Here is a 22,562-nt window from a genome sequence, read left to right as displayed (position 1 = left end):
CAGGTGCACCGGTAGGGTGAAAAACGTCAATGAGCAATATTATATATAACATATGGAATATATATTTCACAATTTATATTCGTTTTGCAACATTTAATGAACAAAATGAATTTTATGAATATGTTTTGCAAGTGTCGACACCATTTTGATTTTGTGTGTAACCCTTGATTTTGTCGGTATACACAACTGAAATGTATGACAGTAACGTAAATAATTACATCAAAGTCAAGGTAAATTTGGTTTTCAATTATATAGACAAATGGTATGATACTCGAGATATCAAATGCTTATTCACTTCTCTATTTGGAATTGTGATATCTCGATGGGACCGAGTTATAGTTAATATTTTGTGTGACCCAACTAATATTATATGATATTTACCGAAAACTTATTTATCATACAAACACTAGGGATTTTCTCCCTTTATTAAAGTCAGTAAAATATCTCGATGCTGTATTTGGCTTCCTAATTTTGAGTACTACTTGTCTATACATAATATTTGGATTTAAATCTTCCTATGTATTTGGTTCTAATACTGATGATATGAGATGACCCTTTGAAACCTGAATTGTTAATAATTTTTATCCCTTTTTATCAAATTTTAAAATAAATTCAATTACATAAACCTTAAGGGAATCTTCAACATGTTTTCTCCAAGTAAAAACAAGCAATATTCCATTCTGCCTTGGCACATTGTCATTTTAGTTGACAATACAGATAATCGGAGTACAGTTTGTAGTGATAAATTCCTATTTGAGTATATTTTGATATAATTTGCTAAGTATTTGATTTATTATTTAAAGACTATCTGCTTCACAACAGTATTTACACTCTCTCAACTCACTCCTGATTCAGAAAAAAAACTATAAAATCGGTTAGCTGAAGTCTCGATGTAAATGAGATACATATGAAAGTATTTTCTGTCCTTTAAATTCTTGTGCTTCTTGCACTTATTTTCAAGTCAAAAATAGATAATTAGTTACACAGTAGCACCATCCTTCCTTTAAGTGAATTATAACACAATGATTGGATATCTCTTTAAAATGCTTTCCCTATGTCTGCAAACAAAACGTTTCCATTTCCTTAATTATCTTATTGTTACAATTTTGACTCGGAAATCTATTTTAATAAGTAATAAAGTACCCACGGTATAAATGAAGCAATGTTAACAAAACCACAACAGAAATCATCATTAGTATCTGTAACATTAACTTCTAGACAAGGTTTAAGGTTGGTATTTACATATTGAAATTCCTTTTAATTCTTATACTATGTTTTTGTAAATTTAATTAGACTAAAAACAAAATTAAAAAGCCTTTCAATTTCAATTAAAAATACAATTTATTTATTTACATATCATATTACATCAAACGTAGATCTAAAAATGTGTTGTTTTAATTCCATTGTCAAAAATATGGAGAGTAAATACAATTAGGTTCCAACCAAAGTAAATTATTTAAGAGATAATGAAATCACAACTGTAATGGATCACTAGTTAAGGTGTAGTGTAGCAATGATGTTATTTTAAGTACCGGTCAATACAAAATTCTGACAATGCCTTTGACAGACGCGATTCTTGGTGAAGAAAAACCAATTGAACAAATCATGCTTTCTCGGTCTACATATGCTGAATTTTCACTTCACAAGAGTCTTTTTCATGTATTCATATCTGTTTTTTATAGGAATAATATATTTTATCTCCCTCTAAAATCAATTAAATCAATCCAAATCAAGAACGATAACCCTTGTAAAGAGCTACATTGCTACTCAATCTATATAATTTTTATCTCGGAAGTGTACAACCGAGCGACAAACGAAGACTGATTACATGGTCTACAAATGTTTCTGAGAAATATTAGTTAGTTCGATGGAGTTTTGACAGACATGAATCACCCCCTGTCTGATTTGTTTTTAAAGACTCTTCTGAATTACTAAGCAATACATTGCGACCATATATACGCCAGTACCAATATTATCCCTGATACAGAAATGGTGGCTTTTATAGCTAAGAATGATAAAAAGGAATTACAGCTTTCCTTATCTATAACTGCTTCTCAAGTAATTTTTATTTTGTATAACCGTCTTGCCAAAGTTGTTGATTTTTTCATTAAAAAAAGAGATCAAATTTAGATTTCCCTCAAATCCTTCTGAACTCAAAATTTCGACCAATCAGATCGCATTGAATTGAAAATGTAATAAAAAAAACTAAAGAATGTTTGGTTATTTGAAATGGATGGCAAATGTTAGGTTCCTTCTGATAGTTTTTATTTTGGACTACTGCTGCTTAGTCATGGGTGGCCATGTTACAGAGGGACAATGTGTAGGGATTGAATTAGGTGGATGTGTCGATGCAGACTGTTCGAGGAATGGAGGATATTGTATCAACTTTGGCACCTAGTTACCAGATACGTTTGTATGTGACATGGATCAACTCCAAACTCGAAACATGTAAGTAAAGTTATCAAAAATTAGAATTAAATAGTGTAAATGGAATCATATTATGAGTGCAATTAGATAGTCTGTCAAAATGAAATTAATATATTTCGTATCTATTTAACGGTATAATTTCGTAAGTAAAACATAAAAACAGATCAATTATATACAAAACATTTTACGTAGTAAAAAATTAACGCAACTGTTCTTTTATTATCCATCTCAAATAAAAAAAATACCAATTTAGGAAATAGAGTTTGCTAAATGGTAAGGCAAATACATTAATCAATCCATCACTCTTTTCAACGAATAATCAAGAGAACCAAGATTCTAGCGGAAGTCAAAAGAATACAATCCACGAGACAAAAACAAGAGAGGGGAAACAGACACACACAATAAAGGACAAAAAATAACCAAAATGATACGTACAAAGCAATAAAAAAATGTGCAACTCGGACTCCAATAAAAAAATGGGAGAATGGACCAGGTGTACCACTTAAGTAAACGTACTGTGTTTTTTTAATATCCGAAGAATTGTTCATGAAAAGACAAGTCCGATGAAGACGAAACTGGACGGAAAAACTATACAATTTTGTTACCATGAAGACTTACTCCTACAATTACATTTTGTATACTATATCTAAATGACCATATAATATTTTATAAACAATAGAGGGTTAAAATTCATGACATAGATTTAGGAGCAGATAATTTCAAAAGTGTCGCACACAGTAATTAAATCAGTAGTATAATAATAGCTATCATGGCCAAGAGGACTGACGTAAGACACTCGTCAATATGAAAATCCTATGTATTGGTCGTGAATGAGAGGAAATATTTTGATTAATGTATTAAATTGTTTTTCGTCTATCTGTTCAGAATGCTGAAAAATGAGATCCCTTTCAGCGTTTCCCTTAATCACAAGGCAGTATTACAACTGAAGGTATCACTTGTTTATAGTATGTCGCTTCTAACATCGTATATAAATAAATTATTATTATAGTTTGAAATGTCATATTTTTAAACAAATTAAAAGTACATTGGGTAAATAAAAAAGTATGTAATTAGTTTACGGTGTATTCTCCTGCTTCTATTTCAAAGAGTAATCAAGGGAAGTATGATTCTAGCGGAAATCAAACGAATGTAATCCAGACAGAATGGAAAACAGACAAACACAACAAAGAACATAAAGTAACTAACATAATACATACAAAGTAACAAAAGTAAATGAGCAACCCGTATTCCACTAAGAACTAGGAATATGGATCAAGTTCAACGATATGGTAAGCGTCCTTTGCCTTTCTAGGAACACCCGCTGAGTTGATAAAAATAAGTTAAGTCCGGGGTAGACAAAAAAGGAAAGGAAAAATATGAGACGTTGAACAAATCAGTTTTCATGGTAGAAGGCCATTGACCAGTTGTAAGTTGATGAAGTAGATAATAACTGATATTCATACATTATAGATTCGTGTATGTTTCCATGAAACAAGAATAAAGAATAAAACAAAAATATAAAAGAAGGCGTATACACGTATTTATCGCAGTCATTTGCGAAGGAACAATGGAACCAACGAAGATTTCCGGGATTTCTAGATTGACGAAAATCGGCAACTCCCACGTGATACCAAATTTGACATTCCTATCACATTTGAAATATTAATAGACACACAATTCGACTTGGGTTCTCACTGATCTAGGATTAAAAAAAACGAAACTACAACTTAATTTTTATTTCAAATGACAAAGAATCGGAGTGAAATGGTGATGGAATGTTAGTACACGTTAGTCATGTAAGTTGCGATAAATTTTATGAAAGAATTTTCATTTATTGACGTAAGCATACAATATTTATTCAATGAAATACATAAAGATTGTTTCTCTTTTCAACCAAAAAAAAATTACTTATAACTTTACATTCCACACTACAAAAACCTGCACATAATGTGTTTTGTAAGTAATTGGTGCATTATTATAAAGACATAATATTGAGTTTGTATTCGGAGTCTTTAACAAGGATATTAAGACGTCTTATATCATTCATTGTCAACATAGATGAGCAATGATAAATAAAAACTGACAATATTATATTTAACTTATTCATGTGCTTTTCTAATATATTCATATAGAAATATAGCGTTCTGATTTAAGACATCATGGAATGAAAAAAAAATGTAAACCAAGCCTTTGTTACATGAAGATCAAGATACCAGTCATATACAAGATTATTTATTCAAAGATTTGATTGTTTTTTTTAACTAATTATGCAAAAGAATTGTGCAGACCTGATACCATGTGATATACTTTAGTTCAAGACCTTGTGTGAGATTCATCAGTTATTCTACCTAATCACAGATATTTCTAAAACTTTTATGTGGAGTCTTGTATATATTTTAATTGTACTAGTACTAACAGGACAGATTTATTTCATTGTGAAAATTGTTCATTCTTTAATACAAGAAAAGGCCTGTTTGAAGACACACCAATGGAATGCAGTTGTAACGTATCACTGAGAAAGAAAATGCTTTTATGTGTGGTGATTGTTATACCTTTTGATATCATTCTATTCAAAGTATTTTGTTGTAGATATTACATAGACAGTAATACTACTGTTCGAAGAAATAATACACATTAAACAAAAATTGTTTGTTTAAATTTCTTTCAAAATGTTCTTGTAATTGTTAATTTTTCAAAACTCGTGATAAGGTTTATTGGATTTCTTATTAAAACAGTATAAGAATTGAAGATAATATCTAGTTGTGATATTTAAAAAAAAGTTGTATAATATTTTATCAAAATTATCTCCCCTTTGCTGAATACAACAAAATTACCTCCCTTGGTTAAAACAAATTTATCTAAAGAAATCAAATGTTATTTGTAATTTTGAAATTTTAGAAAAAATGGATTTTTAGAATGATGAATATAGCTCATCAGATTTCCGATGGGAAGAGTCCACTCTTCCCATGGAAACAAAGTTCATATGGGAAAAGTGAACCCTCCTTATATATATATACAACAATACATCTAACTGAGAATAACGAAAACAAAAATGAAATTAAACTTTAATAGATTTACATATATATTAAACCAAAAGTGCTAATTAAAAACACATCTTTCTTAATTTTGCAGGAAATACATTATGAACCCGTCACACGGTAAAAATAAGCAAACTCAATGAGAATTACAATGGTGAATAGCCAGAAGAGGCATTTGTTAAGTTGTCTCGCAAATTTCTTCCATTTTTCAGTCTCTTCTATGTTAAATTTCTTTTCGATTGACTCTACTGAGTTGTTTGTCTTGTTCTTCCACGTGGTAATCCAATCAACCCACTTTGGAGGTTCTTGCGATTTCTTGGCAAAGACATAATGCAATATTAACACACAAATGGTAATCAGTGTACTGAAAACCATTTGTAGCAATAGGAATGTGTTAAAATGTGACAAGGAATCAGTCGCCGGAAGTTTATCGGTAACCATGGTCATGAATACAGTGAAGGTCAGTAGCATCGTTACAGAAAAAGCAACTCTGTCTGATGAATCGAGAGGAAGAAGGAATACCAAAAGGTTTGTCAAACTTATAATGTATACAGGGACTACAAGGTTCATCATCATGAAAAGTGGCTTACGTGCAAGTTTGATAGTGTATTCCAGAGTCGACCACTTTATCGTGTCGCCATTAAGTGCATCCGCAACAGACGCTTCTTGAACCTTGAATTCTGAATGCATTTCGGTGTCCTGAATGTCTACTCTTGATGTAGGCGGAATGAGTAGCAAATCGCGGAGAGGTTCCATGGCAAAGATCTCAATTTTGCAAGCGTGTACATCAAACGGAAATTTAGAAACATCGGCATTGCAACTTGTCTCCCATATACCGGAACTTGTTATACTGGCTGATCCATGATCATCGTAAGTGACAGAAGTCATTTTACTATCAAAGTAATTATCAAATTTGTACACCGACTTGTATGAAATGCTGTTGCCTAAAACGACCTTTGGGACCCAAACATCGTGAATAGATAGCTGTACCATATCAATGTTTCCATGAGTGGTTTTATTCCACATGATCAATTCGTCCCACCATTTCAAATTAAAAAATCCCTGAAACGTAAATGCTCCGGATTTTTCATCAAAATCTAACACCGCTTTAATGCAGAGAGTCACTGTTACATTCACTTGGTCTACACTTGAGTATCTCGGCTTCACATGCCTTGAGTAATTCCCCAGTACTGTGTCGTAAAGTTTTCTTGAGAACTGATAGTTCATTGCACAACATGACTGTATGACGAACATAAATGTTAAAAAAGAAAAACCAGGTAAAGAGGAACTTTTCATTTTCTCCTCAGAAAAGATTTTCCAAATATTGACAATTTGATTTCGTTCTTCTGTAGAGATTTCTTTCTGCAATCCTTTCAGCTTCGTTTACCACATTCAAATGATCGCTGGTTATACATCACGTGACTCTTTGCATCATAGCTGATTCTACATAGAATAAAAGTAAAAAGCGTTTGTTTGTTTAGTATCCAATTAAAAGTAATTCTAATTTGTTTCAATTGAAGTCCGATGTTTTGTAATCTTGAATATTTACTATCCATGTATTAATTTGATTGGGAAATGCCTGTGTGTAATTTAACAGGCAAAAATAGTAAAATTTAGTTTATCTTTTTAATTTTACAACCAAGGAAGATAGTTAAAACTGATTGTTTTGCAAGAATAAATAACTAGCAATGTGTTATTTACATTTAAGTCCAAAAAGGGAAATGCAATTTGCTGAAGAGAAGTGCGAGTGCTTTAAACAGAAAGATCAACTTTGATATCGTATATTGACCTGCTTGCTAAATTTCACACAAATGTATGTTATACTTGTAACGGGTGCAGCAAAAACAAACAAGTGAAGAAAAGACAAAACAAAACAAAAACGTTATTATGAAAAATGATAGCTACTCCGTATTTTGAGACCTTGCTTATAATTATTGAACAACTTTGTGTATTAAACATTTTTATTTGATTTCTTACAAATGTGGAATCACTGGTGTCAGGTGTTATCAAAAACGTCACTGGGTCTTCTCCATCTAATTGTTTAGAAATAATTTACATGCAAATATCATATTGACAACTATTTGTTAACATTCTAACAATAAAACAATTATATTTGAAAAGCAATTAACTCTCTGCGGGACAAATTTGCCATTCCGGAAACGGCAAATTTGACATGCTTAAAGAAAAGTGTAGGAAGATTTTGTTTGCTGTTCATGTAGTATTATAGTAGCTTAAGCATACCTGACATGCAAAGAGATGAAAACAGTATCAAGAAAAGGTTATGGAGGATTTAAGTAAGATTTCCTATAGGAAATTATTTTCCCATAGAAAAATCTGGAGTTCCTATGGGAAAATCAAATATTTTCCCCATGCGAAGTGTAAAGTTCCTATTTAATTTTCCCATCGGAACTTTTGTTCCCATGGGAAGAGTCCATCGGAAATCTGATAAGCTATATTAATCATTCTAAAAATCCACTTTTTCGATAATTTCATAATTACAAACAACATTTCATTTCTTCAGATAAACTAGCTTTAACCAAGGGAGGTAATTTTGCTGCATTCAGCAAAGGGGAGATAATTTTGATGAAATAATACACATCTTTTTTTAAAAATATCACCACTTGATATTATCTTCAATTCTTATACTGTTTTAATAAGAAATCCAATAAACCTTATTACGGGTTTTGAAAAATTAACAATTACAAGAACATTTTGAAAGAAATTTAAACAAACAATTTTTGTTTAATATGTATTATTTCTTCGAACAGTAGTATTACTGTCTATGTAATATCTACAACAAAATACTTTGAATAGAATGATATCAAAAGGTATAACAATCACCACACATTAAAGCATTTTCTTTCTCAGTGATAAGTCACAACTGCATTCTATTGGTGTGTCTTCAAACAGGCCTTTTCTTGTATTAAAGAATAAACAATTTTCACAATGAAATAAATCTGTCCTGTTAGTACTAGTACTATCAAAAGATATACTAGACTCTACATAAAAGTTTTAGAAATATCCGTGATTAGGTAGAATAACTATCCACTGATGAATCTCACACAAGGTCTTGAACTAAAGCATATCACTTGGTATCTGGCCTGGCCTTCTTTTACATAAGTAGTCCAAAAAAACAATCAAATCTTTGAATAAATAATCTTGTATATGATTGGTATCTTGATCTTCATGTAGCTAAGGCTTGCGTTCGGTAACCCTGAAAACAAATTACATAATTATGTCGATAATTGGAGTTTATTGAGGTATATCATGGATTTATTCAAAACTGTTCAGAAGTTTGTATGTACTTTTACCATAGTTATAGTGTATATGTACTTTTAACATAGTAACAGTTGAAGATTGTTCGATGCTTTGTCAAGCTTCAAAAACAAGACATTTTTAAGAACAAGCAACCCAATATAAGTTCATTACTGATATATCTATGTTGTTTTAGTGAATTTCAATTTAACCCTTTCTCTGGTCTAATCAGAGTATCAGTTATATTAATTGAGATATGACTTCTAAATATTAAAGTTTACATTTTTCATTCATGAATCACAGTGGTAATATCCATTAAAAATCTTCATAAACTGAATGTAAAAAATGAATGCTTGGAACAATCAACAACACCTTGACAAGTTATCCCATTTCTACTGGTATGTATCTTCCTGGCATTTTGCATACAGCTATATATTTTTTGAATGTTTTGATATTTAAGAATAAATTTATTGTGTAATATTAATATATATAGTAGACATTGGTACACGACTGAGTATTTTAATTAAAAGACGGCATATAAATACTTCTGTGCTTTGTTATCTTTTTAAAAATTCAGTTATATATGGATATTTAGTCTCACTTGCATTCAAGTTTGCTATCCTTTATAGTAGAAGTTATAGCAATTTATTTCAATAATCCAAAAATGTTATTGACCAGCGTGCCACTTCACATCCTGTATCTGTGTGACGTCAAATCCAAACTCATCCATTTGTTTAAACCTTAATGGAAAATATGACAATATATGTAGTTACAATCTTCCCTAAATTACATACATGTACATGTATACAATTCATCATGATAATTCCGGAAACGGCAAATTTGACATGCTTAAAGAAATGTGTAGGAAGATTTTGTTTGCTGTTCATGTAGTATTATAGTAGCTTAAGCATACCTGACATGCAAAGAGATGAAAACAGTATCAAGAAAAGGTTATGGAGGATTTAAGTAAGATTTCCTATAGGAAATTATTTTTCCCATAGAAAAATCTGGAGTTCCTATGGGAAAATCAAATATTTTCCCCATGCGAAGTGTAAAGTTCCTATTTAATTTTCCCATAGGAACTTTTGTTCCCATGGGAAGAGTCCACTCTTCCCATCGGAAATCTGATAAGCTATATTAATCATTCTAAAAATCCACTTTTTCGATAATTTCATAATTACAAACAACATTTCATTTCTTCAGATAAACTAGCTTTAACCAAGGGAAGTAATTTTGCTGCATTCAGCAAAGGGGAGATAATTTTGATGAAATAATACACATCTTTTTTTTAAAAATATCACCAACTTTCATTTACCTTAAAAAAAATGGTATGTTCTAATAAAAAAACTAAAAAAAAAAGGTCCCATTGGGTCCTTACAATTGTCCTCCTTGTACAAATTGGCTATGCTTCTCATTAATATAAAAATGATAGAGTGAAAACGAAAAAAAAAACATTCATAGCTATATTTTTAAATTATTTCCATCTGAAAGTTTAGAAATATGGTAATATTTCCGAACGACATACCTATATGGTACAGGTTTCTACTTTCCCTAGACAGATGGAGCATGAAAAGAAAAGGCTATAGTCACAAAAACCTGTGAATCTATGAGACCCTGTTTAGAGAAGAGAGATATTTTACAGGTATTGGTAAATATTCTCGTAGACATAAGAAGAACAAAATCATCATAAATTGTAATACCAGCTAAAATATGACTTACAGATTTACAGCATATAATATACTTGTTTCAGAAGCCTTACATGCATTTTTATTTAAAATACCTCAAATTGTAGGCAATCTGTGTGAATGTCAATGGCACTTGCAGTGTGTGGGAGAAAATCTTACAAAAGGGTTTTACTTGCTTATGTTTGGTAACTTATTTAAACATGCCATTCAATGGATTTTTTGCCAACCAATTTGACATCACGGAGAACTCTCCTATATAATACCACCCATTTGTTGATGGTAAAACTACTTCCACAAACTTAAAATTTCAAATGCATCTGGTTAACTTTCACCTTCTGGTATGCTAGGTGTGGTAATTACTTGCAATTACACAGGTAAACCATTACAGGTAAATATTCCTGTATAATGGGATTTGACAGGTTATGCATTTAGCTACCAAATTTCTAGAAAGTGATAATTACAAGAAGAACATGTATAGAAGAGCAAGGATGGAAAAATAGAATTGAATAGACAGGTTTTTGTAACTGCTCTATGTACAACAGAGCTAAAATTCAGGATAACAGGTATCTGAAAGTCTAAACAGTCTTTGATTATCAATTCATACATATGGGAAAGGCAATATTTTGCAACTATGTAACATAGCCTAACGATTTAACTTTATGTAAAGACAAGTCCCTAAAGATATTGATCATATGACTTGATTGTTGTTGTTGTTGAAGCACTTCTACCTAGTCGAATATATTTAATATAAGTTAGATCATGACCGAAATGTGTATTTAGCATGCCATCAAAAATTGTAAAATCTTTACTTACGGACTGTTTTCAATTGCTGGTTAGATTATGGGTCATACAAGACTTCGGGTTGGTTTACTCTAAACAAACCATGAAGCGGTTTATGTTGCAGTGTAAACCGACCCAAAGTTGATTATATCCCTTAATTTAACTGACAATTGAAATTAGATCTTATATTTTAAATCAAAAGCACCAGAAAACAAGAAAAAATCACTGTATATTGTTTGTATGATATAAAATCCATATTTTTCTTTATACGGGGGTCAATAAGTGCTGTCAACTGTCAACTGTCAATGAATTGCACCATTTGTAATTTACATGCATGCTTTAAGTGTATTGGGATACCTCATTGATGTAGTTTCATAGTTAAGGGGGCTGGCTAAAATACCAAGTTAGATTATATGAAATGGACAATATTGCTCCATAATGCTGAATTATTAGAATTCACAAAACATTAAAATATTCAAGTGAATTTTAACCTTATATAAATCTACTTCATTGAGAAATCATATGCATGATACATGTTTATAACTGGCTAACAGAGATTTATAATTATGAATAGAAATAATTATCTTATATTTACCCATAAAACTGTCACCAGAAATGCAAAAAGCCCGTGCAGTACAAAACTTTAAAGAAAGCTACCTAGATTATGTTTGCTGATTTCTATCGCATGAAAATTAGCAGAAATTTCAACAAAATATGATTTATCAAGTAAAAACTAGAATGTCAGCTTACATTCAAGAACCATGAACTTCACGTCTAATGGTACTAAATTATTTTTTTAAAAACCGTTCAGTTCTATTATTGAATGTAGGACATTTCGGCCAGTGGATTTTTCGGCCTAGGAAATTTAGGCCTTAGATGTTTTGAACAGGAAATTATGAAAAGGTGGATGTTTCAGCCAAAGTATATTTATTTCTCTCTTTTGATGATATAGAGTAGACGTGTTTTTTTATTATTTAAAATAAAATAATGGCCAGGGTTGAGGTATTGTTTGATTAAACTGACAATGAAGTGTAATAATAAGTACAGTCCAAACATGACAGTAGATATGCACTGTAACTACTCAATAACTGAAACCATTTATTACTCATTATCTAGTAATTTTCCACGAAAGAATTGAAATAAATCATTTCTTTTTTAAACTTAAAAAAAAACACAATTTATATCTTCAATCAAGTTTTGAGACACTTAGAGTGTTACGAATCCTTCATCTACCAGTCATATTGTTTTAAATTTCTAATGTAAGTATGCTCTAAAGTAAAATTGTGTGCCGTTTTAAAGTGAGTAATAAGTTTGCATTATTTGAAATCTAAATTAAAAACCAAATACTGAATAAATTTTATCTGCAAAGAATAGCAAATAAAACTAAAGTTACCTATAAAATATCGGCCTATAGACTGTAAGGTCAAAATGTCTGTCAATCCAATTATCTCCCTCTGGAGTTCACCAACCAGAATAATCACATTTAGATGTAATGCCTACTCCTCGTAAAATAATTACCAAAACCCTTGAGCATTTTACTTCAAATAAAATCTAAATCGTATTTGGTATTTCAACATTTAGACCGACTTGGAAGCGAGAAAATGCATTGCCATTGGCTATTATAATCAGTAATGAGAGTGCTTATTTTCTTTTGACCTCCAAATTAATACATTTTTGTCTAGATTAATATGGTTGCAAGGTTACATAAACCATTTACGCAAAAAGCTTTTCTCAATTGTCAATATCCTTACCAAATAAATTGCCTTTTTCCTCTAGTTATCATGCAAGAAACGAGAACGGGATGTAAGAAAGGGGAATGGAGCATCGCGAAAAAATAAATTATTCTTTATGAATAGTGAAGGCCCTTCCGCGACTCGCGAGTATCGACCGTTTGACAAGTTTTCAAAGAGGCTGTACATACCCGAATCATGAATCTTGATTTTACGTTGATAGTTTTTGGTCAGTTCCTTTTTTGTTTGTTTGGTTTTTTTTTTTAGTTTTTGAACTATTTTAACATTTTATAAAATAAAACAGCGACTACAATGTATCATAAACCTGTAATTAGTTTTATTAATTTATAAATGAATACAATTCATTTATAAATTGATAGAATGATGAAAATGTGAGTATGAGCAAGGAGGAATATTTGGAGAAGTCAGGAGACAAATGCTATATGTGAGATAGTAGTATCAAGGACTCAGAATTGGAAGTAAGTTAGATAGTCAAAATGTGTATAGGTGTGGATGGGAGTTAAATGGGAGTATTTTATATTATGGTATATCACAAGCAAAGCGAAATTCAAATTTATAGGTATAGAAAAAAGTATGAAAAGTTTGGTTCCATGCCCAAAGTTTATGAATAAAGCAAAAATGCATGTAAATTTTGACTGCTTGTCTTTTCAAAATTCCGTTCTGGTTCGAAAATTTTAATAAACCATGCAAAAGTTTGGCAAAAGTGAGTGGATAATGGCATATATTTTGGAACCTATTTCCAAATTCTATGGATCTGGCCTGGTAAATAAACTATACTCCGATGGGATGTATTATATGTTTGATATCCGAATATGTTGATATGGTATTTGTAATTAATTAATCTGAAAACCATGTGCAAGAAGCTGACCATGTCCAATCTCATATATGCATATACTAATTTTTTTTATCACTCTTATATATCATGATTTTAAAAACACCCTTTTCACATGAATGCTAGAATTTTCATTGTAATACGTGCACACGTGTTTAAATTTGTTAATTAGAGTCTCGGGTACAGGTCGGTACATATTTCCTGTTTATTAAATTCTAATTAACGGACGTGTCATTCGATCGTGTACTGTAATACCATACCTTTGATTAATTTTAATAACACAGTGGCCGAACCAGAGGGTGTCCCCGGGATCATTACCCAGATCTATTAAAAATCATGCTAAACACGTAACCTTTTTAACAGAACTTTCCCCGTTAAATGAATATAATCATTTGTTTCGACCATCTGTTTATAAGCATTCAAGACAGAAAAAAATATTGAATAAAATTCAATAAAATAACCTAATTTTGTGGATAATTCCCAAAAATATAATTATGTAAGACTTTTTGTCCCAATTTTCACTTAAACCAAGACTGTGTCTTTCTGTCCTACGTTCTTTTCCTTACGCCATACATCCTAATCATCACTTGTGTGCACTTGTTTGTTTTCGCAGGTGCCGATTGAGAAAATTGCAACCCTTCAAATCACCTTTTAATTTATACTTATACATTGTAATTAGTTTATCAAAGAAGGTACAAAATGTATGAAGGTAATGTCTTGTGTAATGTCAGACAAATATCACAAGCTCTATTAAATAACTCATTGCGTAATTTGGTATATAAAGGGCATACAAGTAAAACGTGTTTTCGTTTTCTATAAAATTGATCATAACACATTCATCATAAAAACATATTCTATCTTCGATTGATAAACCTTCGTATCTGTCAGTTTCAATTTTTATGGGTGCCACACCACATATGCCGGATAATTCACTCGTTCGTCACATTCTCTGATTTTCTACAAGGCGCCTGCTGAAATCTGCACAAAAGTTGCATTAAATTTTAGATATTCTAAAAGTATAATAAAAATGAAAGCTACCTTGTGTGAATGCTATTAAAATCCCAATGATATAGTTACCAACTTGGTCTTATTAGGCCTGTAATGAATTAAATCCAGACAATTCAGTGGCACAACTCAAAAAAGGGTTCTGGGCTGAAAACTCCTGTTGTGATTTTTGATTTTGTGCTAAATGGTCAAATAATAGCCAGAACCTCATCATTTTCAAAATTTCTCGATCAGCCTTGCAATTTATATACATTGCACGCTTGGTCCGACTAATGGATTTGTGATAATTTGTTTATCCGTTTCACTCCCTTGCAACCGTTATCCCCGCTCCCGCTCCAGGCATGCAATTAATGGTGAACATAATCATCAAGTGAGTTAGCTAATAGCGGTATAAAGTAACTTTCGGTCATCTGTTGGCATGAACTGTCATGGAACTATTTTTTTATAAGCTTGATCCCAGCCTATGCTTTCTATATTGGACAAAGTTATGTCACCAGCCATTTCATTGCATGTTTGAACTTACTTTCTTTCTGTGTATTACTGGGAAGTGTGAGATTCAGAAATTGCGAATAGGAGGTGGGGCACACCTGGGGTCCACCTTTGCATCTGCCTTTGCTGGTGTATCCCTGATTATTTCTAGCCTTGAAAGAAAACATGCCCAAGGAAAGGTGTATGTTCAAGCATTAGATTAACTCTCAGGTTTGGAAAAACAATCCCAAATTGCATAAAAATCCATCATTAACTTGACTCAACCTTGGATTTTTTGCACTTTTCCCAGGAAAATGTTTTTCCATTATGTCTGATGTTAATAGAACATTGATCTAGGCTTTTTGTTGTTTTCATCTTATTTTTTTTATGCACTGTAACAAAAGTGAGGTTATTTTATGTGTACTGAATGATAAAAAAGCATGTCTCTGAAATAATTTATTTCTATAAAAAATCTGCACATGATCATTTGTGTATGGAAGCACTTGAACAGTAGCTTTTGAGTATATATGGTAGAATTGAAACCCTGATTTCATCCAATATGGAATAAATCTCCATTGAAAATTGTGCTAATTATGCTGACCTAGATAACAAACATAATGCAAGTCTTTATTATTTCCATTTTATGTCGGTCATATTTTTTTAAATGATAAAACATCATGATAATTTTTTAATTTACGGTATACTTGTAAGAAAATAGTTATATATTCAGGGGTAGATCTAGGATTTTAGAAGGGGAGAAGGGATGGGGGTGTTTATAGAACTAAATGCAGATTAAAGTGTGGTACAATTTGTGAAAAATTATGATTTCTTTCACAATTCCACCCCCATGGCAGGAGGTAAATGCGAGACATGCCTGTCATTTGATCTATGCCTGATATTGTTACGTTTAAACATGTATACAGTTTAGCAAATTGTTCATGATGCTGAGAGCCATATACAAACTAGTTAATAGCCCCAAATTAAAAAAATATATATGCTGATTATAATGAAAATGACATGTCAAAATATGTATGGCATGCAGTATCAACCAGAGACTCCTGTGCCACCAGCCAAAGGAGTGACATATGCTGAGGATTGGTACCATACGTGATACAGATTTTGACATATTCAGTATATAATGTATATGTGTTTTTTGTTTTTATATATTTTTCTTCCTTTTAAAAGTATGCTTTATATTTACTGTAATGTTACACATGTATTGGTAATTTTCCATTTTTCTCCTTTTTTTCTTATTTAGGTGTATAACATGGATTTAAAGTAGTTCCCTATGTTTTCCACATAATAAAAACTGAAATGAAAAAGACTTGAAAATCAGCTTGAAATCTGATGTATTATTAAGCTGATGCCCGAGAATATGCAGCCAGTTTTGCCATAATAGTAGTACCGGTATGTTCAACATGGGTAAGATAATTAACTGTAAAACTCAGTACTTTCCATTCATCTCTGACTTGTTTGCCTAAATAGTTGTTCTATTTAATGATTTGATATTTTGTTGTCTGAAGTATTGCTTTTTCACTGTAAGCATACTGAATTTCACATGTACAATTTGTATGGATGATAAATGCATAAAAGTGAGGCAAAACTATTACAGCAAGCTTTTTTGTTTCGTAACCAGTCTTAGTGTTGATACTAGAAAATATGTTTGTTGGAATGTTATAGATTAGCCTTGTAAATGTAATATATAATACAGTGTGTCATGTTATTTCTCTGTTTTTAATCGAATGATAATTAGCCTTGTGATTTTATTATTATTTGTACAGAGAGCTGTATTAGTGTGGATTCCCTATTTCTTTGTTATTTAGTCAACATACTATCTTATACTATACTTACATGTGTGATAAAGGAGAAAAAATTTTTGGCAGGAAAAGAATATGCAGTAAACACCTCCTATAAATTACATGGAGATCTAGATGCAAAGAATATGCTATGCAGCTTTTGGTGATCTTTTCCGACCAGATTATGTTACAAGACATGACTTGTTTAAAGATACACTAGTAAATTTCAGTTGTTATTGGTGGTTCATACACTTTGTAAAAGAGAGAGAAAAAAAAAGACTTGTAAGTGTGGTGATTGTTATACCTTTTGATATGCTATTCAAATTGTTTTGTTGTAGGTTTTACATAAACAGTAATACTTCTGTTCGAAAAAATAATACACATAAAACAAATTTTGTTTCAATTTCTTGTAAAATGTTCTTTTAATTGTTAATTTTATTTCAAAACTTATGATATGGTTTAATGGATTTTTTTTTAAAACAGTACAAGTATTAAAGATACAATGAAGCTGTGATATTTAAAAAAGAGATTAATATAGCTTATCAGATTTCCCATGGGAAGAGTCCACACTTCCCATGGAAACAAAAGTTCCTATGGGAAAAGTGAATGCTCCCATTGGAAAATGTAGATTTCCCATATGAAATGTGTGATTTTCCCATGGGAACTCCAGAATTTTCTAGGGGAAAAGTTATTTTCCCATGGGAAATCTGACATAAATCTTCAATAACTTTTATGGTAATAGTTTTTTCATCTCTTTGCAAGTACTACAAGATCAGCCAAAAAAAAATCCTACTACACTTTTCTCTAAGCATGTCAAATTTGCCGTTTCTGGAATGGCAAATTTGTCCCGCAGAGAGTTAATTACTCTCGTATATTGTAACAAACAGTTTACTATTGATGTGTTTTATTGAGCTAAAAAGTTAAATTTTGCCATGAATGTCCTTATCAATCATATTTATGGAAAGAATATGTATATTTTCTGAAACCACAAAATGCGCAAACCACATGTAGTGTAATGGTTGAAAAGACGTGTTTAATTTCCTCTATCTAATTCACAAAATACAATTTGCATTATATGAAACAAAAAAAAATTTTTGTCCATAGGCGCCGATTAATTTTCCACGTTTGAACAGTACGTATATTTGTAATTAGTCGTACTTTGATCAAAAATTGTATTTTTTTTCTATTTCTCATTTCCTAAAGTGATTGATTATTTGGGTTTAACGCCTGAGCAGCAATATTTCAGCTATATTCAGGCGATGAACATGAAATGATGATGTAATAAAAAATGGGATGGGACACAAGGCTAAGGGGTCGACACATTTCGATTGCCACTGGAAATAGAGATAGGTGGGTAAAGGCGGGCAATTTAGCCTCCTGTAGCGGAGCCCTATGGTTTCTACTCTGGGAGACTACCGCAGAAGGTTTCTATAAGGTGCGAGGAATGTGGCATCTTTCCCAACATGGTGCACCACTATGGTTTGTGGTCAGGTTTTCCGTGTTATAGTCTGACAACCCCGGCATAAAATACCCCAGGCGTACCCCATTCCACCACCTGGGGCACACAATCCAGTTGCTCTGTGGGGCAAAGCGCCCTAGCCCCCGGCAAGGGTTCTGAGCACTATTGAGTCGCCTTTTACGCCAAGCTTAGCGCTGCTGGGGGTCTATTCTTTTTACACCCGGACCTGCACGGGGCTCCTATAGTGAAACACATAGATCAAAATACCCCGATTTATGTCCATCTCAAATAATCAAGAGGATTTTTAATTTTGAAACAAGTGATATTATTCGAGTTCCTTACAAATATACTCAAATTTACTAATATTAAAACTTAATCGAGATAGGTTTAACGATATTGACATCATTACGAAACTAATTTTAAAGTTTCTTCTTTCTAAGTACCATTTCAAAAGATTGAAATGGATAACCATTGATTTTCATAATGATATTAGAAATGTAACAACATAATCAAAGCAGAGCATACTAAAAATGTTTACTCAACGTTTACTACCGATAATGAGCTAAATATGTTAATTCAAATTCTCGATCCTGTGTTTACTGATTGGATTTTCTGAATATGATAAATATGGATCTTGGGTATTTATTGCAGTACAGATATTTGAAAGAAAAAAAAACAAGAGACACAATAAAGAGCCTGAATCGCTCCCCCAGAGAAATTACAAATCTGGTGATAATATTACTTGAGCAAACAGGTCAAAAATAGCCATTTTCTAACACCATGCCTCCAAAGTTAATCCTTGAAAAAGAAATGTGTTTTATATATTTATATTTTATATTTATAAGGTATGTTCTAGTTGTCATGTTGTTATGCTGAAGCCTTCAAGATAATCGTTTTTATCTTGCAATGACAAACATCCTCTTAAAATGTGCTGTCGTACAACTTAGCCCAATTGTAACTATTGGTCAGCTTTATAACAAGGATTATTCAATCATCTGAAGTTTCTTTATATCATTTATGATATTCAAGAATACCTGAAATTTATTATATTTAGCCTTTTAATTGCAATGGCTTTGAAAGTGGGTTGTCATACAACTTCAATCCCATTAAAGTCTATCGTATGCCGTATTTGAAGGATCGGACCTTTTTCACATTTTACATTTGGTTCTAGTGTATTAGCCAAAACCTCATTTCAGTCATTCTCATACCGCAGCTTTTCCAGATCAATCCCCTCAGCAGACTTATAACCGCGATTGTTTGGGGATGATATTGAGTCACAAAAATAATTTAAAGCTACACCTAAATAGCTTGAATTTTTTTTTTCTGAATTTCGACTTTTACTGAAATATGTTCGACAAAAGTATTTGAAAATCTACTAGTATATACAAATACTTCAACCGAGGTTAGAGGTTTTGAATATGCAAATCATACTAATTGCATTAACACACATCAAGATTCAATAGTCGAAAAGCTCCGCTTCTCATTGGGAAAGCATAAAAACACATATACATGTAGCACTACTATACAACTTTATTTTGCAAGTCAGAGTAGCACAGCGGGTCTACAAGTAATATTCACTGAAGTCTGTCTTTGATAAATTCTTGATTATATTATAATTTTGTTTTGCTTTTCTTGTGCAATAACTGTAATAAGAAGCTATCCTGCAGCTTCGAATTCTATAAATGGTTATTTTTATTTAGCGTTGTAAGCGGATAAGATGTGTTGATTTCCTAACCCTATCGGTGCACCTGGTCCATGCTCCCAGTTTTTAGTGGAGTCAGGGTTGCTCATTTGCTTTTGTTACTTTGTATGTATGATTTTAGTTACTTTATGTTCTTTGTTGTGTATGTCTTGTTTTCCATGTCTGATCTTTGTCCCTGGATTACATTCTTTTGATTACCGCTATAACCTTGGTTCCCTTGATTACTCTCTAACTTTCAAAAGACATGGTAGCCATTTATACTAAGATAAAATTCGTTTGTACTAACTTAAGATCAAACATTTCTTGAATATACAATAATGTCATTGTCTTCAGTAGTTAGTTTATTTAGAGTAGAGCCATTTGCTTATGTTTCATATTTGTACGGATCAGTTGACTTGTAAAAAATATTTCATTGGTATCGTATAGTTCCAGGGTTGCTTTAGTCCGCGCTACGAGTAACCCAGGGTATTAACATTGTGCATGTGTTTGGTTGTCATTCTGCACATCCATGATAGTATGTTTAATACAGTTTTTTCTTCTTCTCAAACTTTATAGTCATATAATTCTCATTTGTGGAACTTTTGGCTGTGAAGATGAGATAAACACTACACCAGATGAATCCTGAAAGCTTGAGCGCTTGAATCTGTCAGAATCAACTAAATTAAAAAAAAAAAAAGAATCATGCTCAGAAAACACACGACAGGACAATGTGGGCAAATAGTTTATGGTCTATTGAAGATGAATCGACAGTTCGTTTGTCTTAGAAGTGCCAGAGGAAGAAAAAAGCGAGTTTAAATTTACAATGAAACGATTGGGGGGAAAGTGACTTATATCTCTTTGATGATAAAAGTGCAATATATAATTTATACCTCGAATTACTGACACTTAAAAATAAATAAATGTCATTGCTGCATTTCATATAACTTTTTGAAATTGATTTGGAAAAACTTCCACCATGATTTATTCACCGATTCCTACAGAGAATTGCATTCAATCTTCTTACAGTACTTCTGTCTTTTGTAATGACTCTGTTTTAAGTATCTTCTAATATATGGCTTTTGATATCAATGTTTGTTCAAAGGTTTAAATTGATATAACCACATTTTTTTTGTAATTTGTTAACATCTTTTATTCATGCAATGTTTTAATTCCAACTTATTGTCCTAATACCAATGTTTAAAGAATTGATATAAGCACTAGATGCATTTTCAAGTTTTGAAAAAAAAACAAGATAATTATATTTACTAAAACATGGTAATTTTTGAAAAATCAAAGTAAGTAAAAGATCAAAACCAAGCAAATATTTGTTGACGAGTTTTTACCATTTTCTGAAGTTCATTTCCCTAGAAGCAACATTTCATCACTACAATTTGTGATTAAATAAAAGCAAATGCTCAGATAGTGCAAGAACGTTGGCGTCTTGGCGAAATGTAACTTTTTTTGTGAACAAAAAAACCACACGAACAAAATATTTAAATAACTTAAGGAGGAAGACCTAGGGTAAGGGACACAACTATTACAAATCATTGGGACGTTTATATTCACCATTTTACATAAATCTCATGTATGCATCAAAATAACTTGGACTGATTTCATTCTGTTTTAAAGAAAGCATGAAAGGCTTTGGTGAAATTGAATATGATATAAACATATCACTGATTTAAAGAGTTATATTCCTTACCCTAGGTCTACCTCCTTAATATAGCAGCATCATGGTGTCCGTAGCAGACCTTGTTGAAATCGAGTCCCCGTGTATCGAAATCACCTCATGTAAGCACCATCTTGAGAGTACTATACACGGAAAACTGACCCAAAAGGATATCGTTAACCAGTCCTGTTATAAGTTCCATCTGTGCCCTACCGTCTGTGTTTGCTTTTAAGTTTTTTTCTCACTTTTTTAAAGCCGTCGTGTGTATCTTTAGATATATGTCATGCAACCAATTACCGTAAATTAATTTGTTTTCGCACATGAAATGATTTTAGTACTATCGTGAATGAAACCATACGGTAGTGAATGCTGTTTATTGTTAATGTATCATCAGCCTGAGGATTATTTTTATTTTTATTCAATTTTGATATGTACTTTACGTAAGTAGTTTGAGCTGTTGTTTCATTTTGATAAATGATCTGGGGAATGAAACAGACTAAATATAGGGCGTGTCGGAAACGTCATGTGGTCCTCTTGAGGATGTAAAAATCCATTACGTCACAGTAGAATGAATCCACTTAGTTGGCGACTACTGGTGATAAATCTTATTCTGTAAAGTAAGTTCCACCCAAAAACAGTGCTTTGATACCTCATTTCAAATGCTTCCTCTTAAAGTTTTTCTATTTGACCAATTCCACCCCCATGGCAGGAGGTAT

At 31.8% G+C, this 22,562-nt stretch overlaps 1 protein-coding gene and 1 long non-coding RNA gene across 2 annotated transcripts; one reads left to right on the top strand and one right to left on the bottom strand.

Moving 5' to 3' along the window:
- Window positions 1–4,217: 4,217 nt before the first annotated feature.
- On the bottom strand, window positions 4,218–6,871 carry LOC148607792 (neuronal acetylcholine receptor subunit alpha-7-like). Its single transcript, XM_088546822.1, has one exon. It carries the CDS (start codon window positions 6,759–6,761, stop codon window positions 5,568–5,570), a length of 1,194 nt encoding a protein of 397 aa, XP_088402948.1. The 5' UTR covers window positions 6,762–6,871; the 3' UTR covers window positions 4,218–5,567.
- An 8,209-nt stretch (window positions 6,872–15,080) lies between these two features.
- On the top strand, window positions 15,081–17,458 carry LOC148607791 (uncharacterized). The gene is made up of 3 exons (XR_015914858.1): window positions 15,081–15,143; window positions 16,500–16,663; window positions 17,023–17,458. It is a non-coding gene; the product is annotated as an uncharacterized LOC148607791 (long non-coding RNA).
- Window positions 17,459–22,562: the final 5,104 nt, after the last annotated feature.

Source organism: Perna viridis, chromosome 9, assembly GCF_037379345.1.
Source record: "Perna viridis isolate PV_CMFRI_1.1 ecotype Kerala chromosome 9, ASM3737934v1, whole genome shotgun sequence".
Lineage (NCBI taxonomy): Eukaryota > Metazoa > Mollusca > Bivalvia > Mytilida > Mytilidae > Perna > Perna viridis.
The sequence above is the reverse complement of the archived record's forward strand: the minus strand, read 5'-3'. Positions and strand labels throughout refer to the sequence as shown.

Coding starts and splice junctions, on each gene's coding strand:
- LOC148607792 (XM_088546822.1), bottom strand. CDS start 6,761: ATGAAAAGTTCCTCTTTACCTGGTTTTTCTTTTTTAACATTTATGTTC.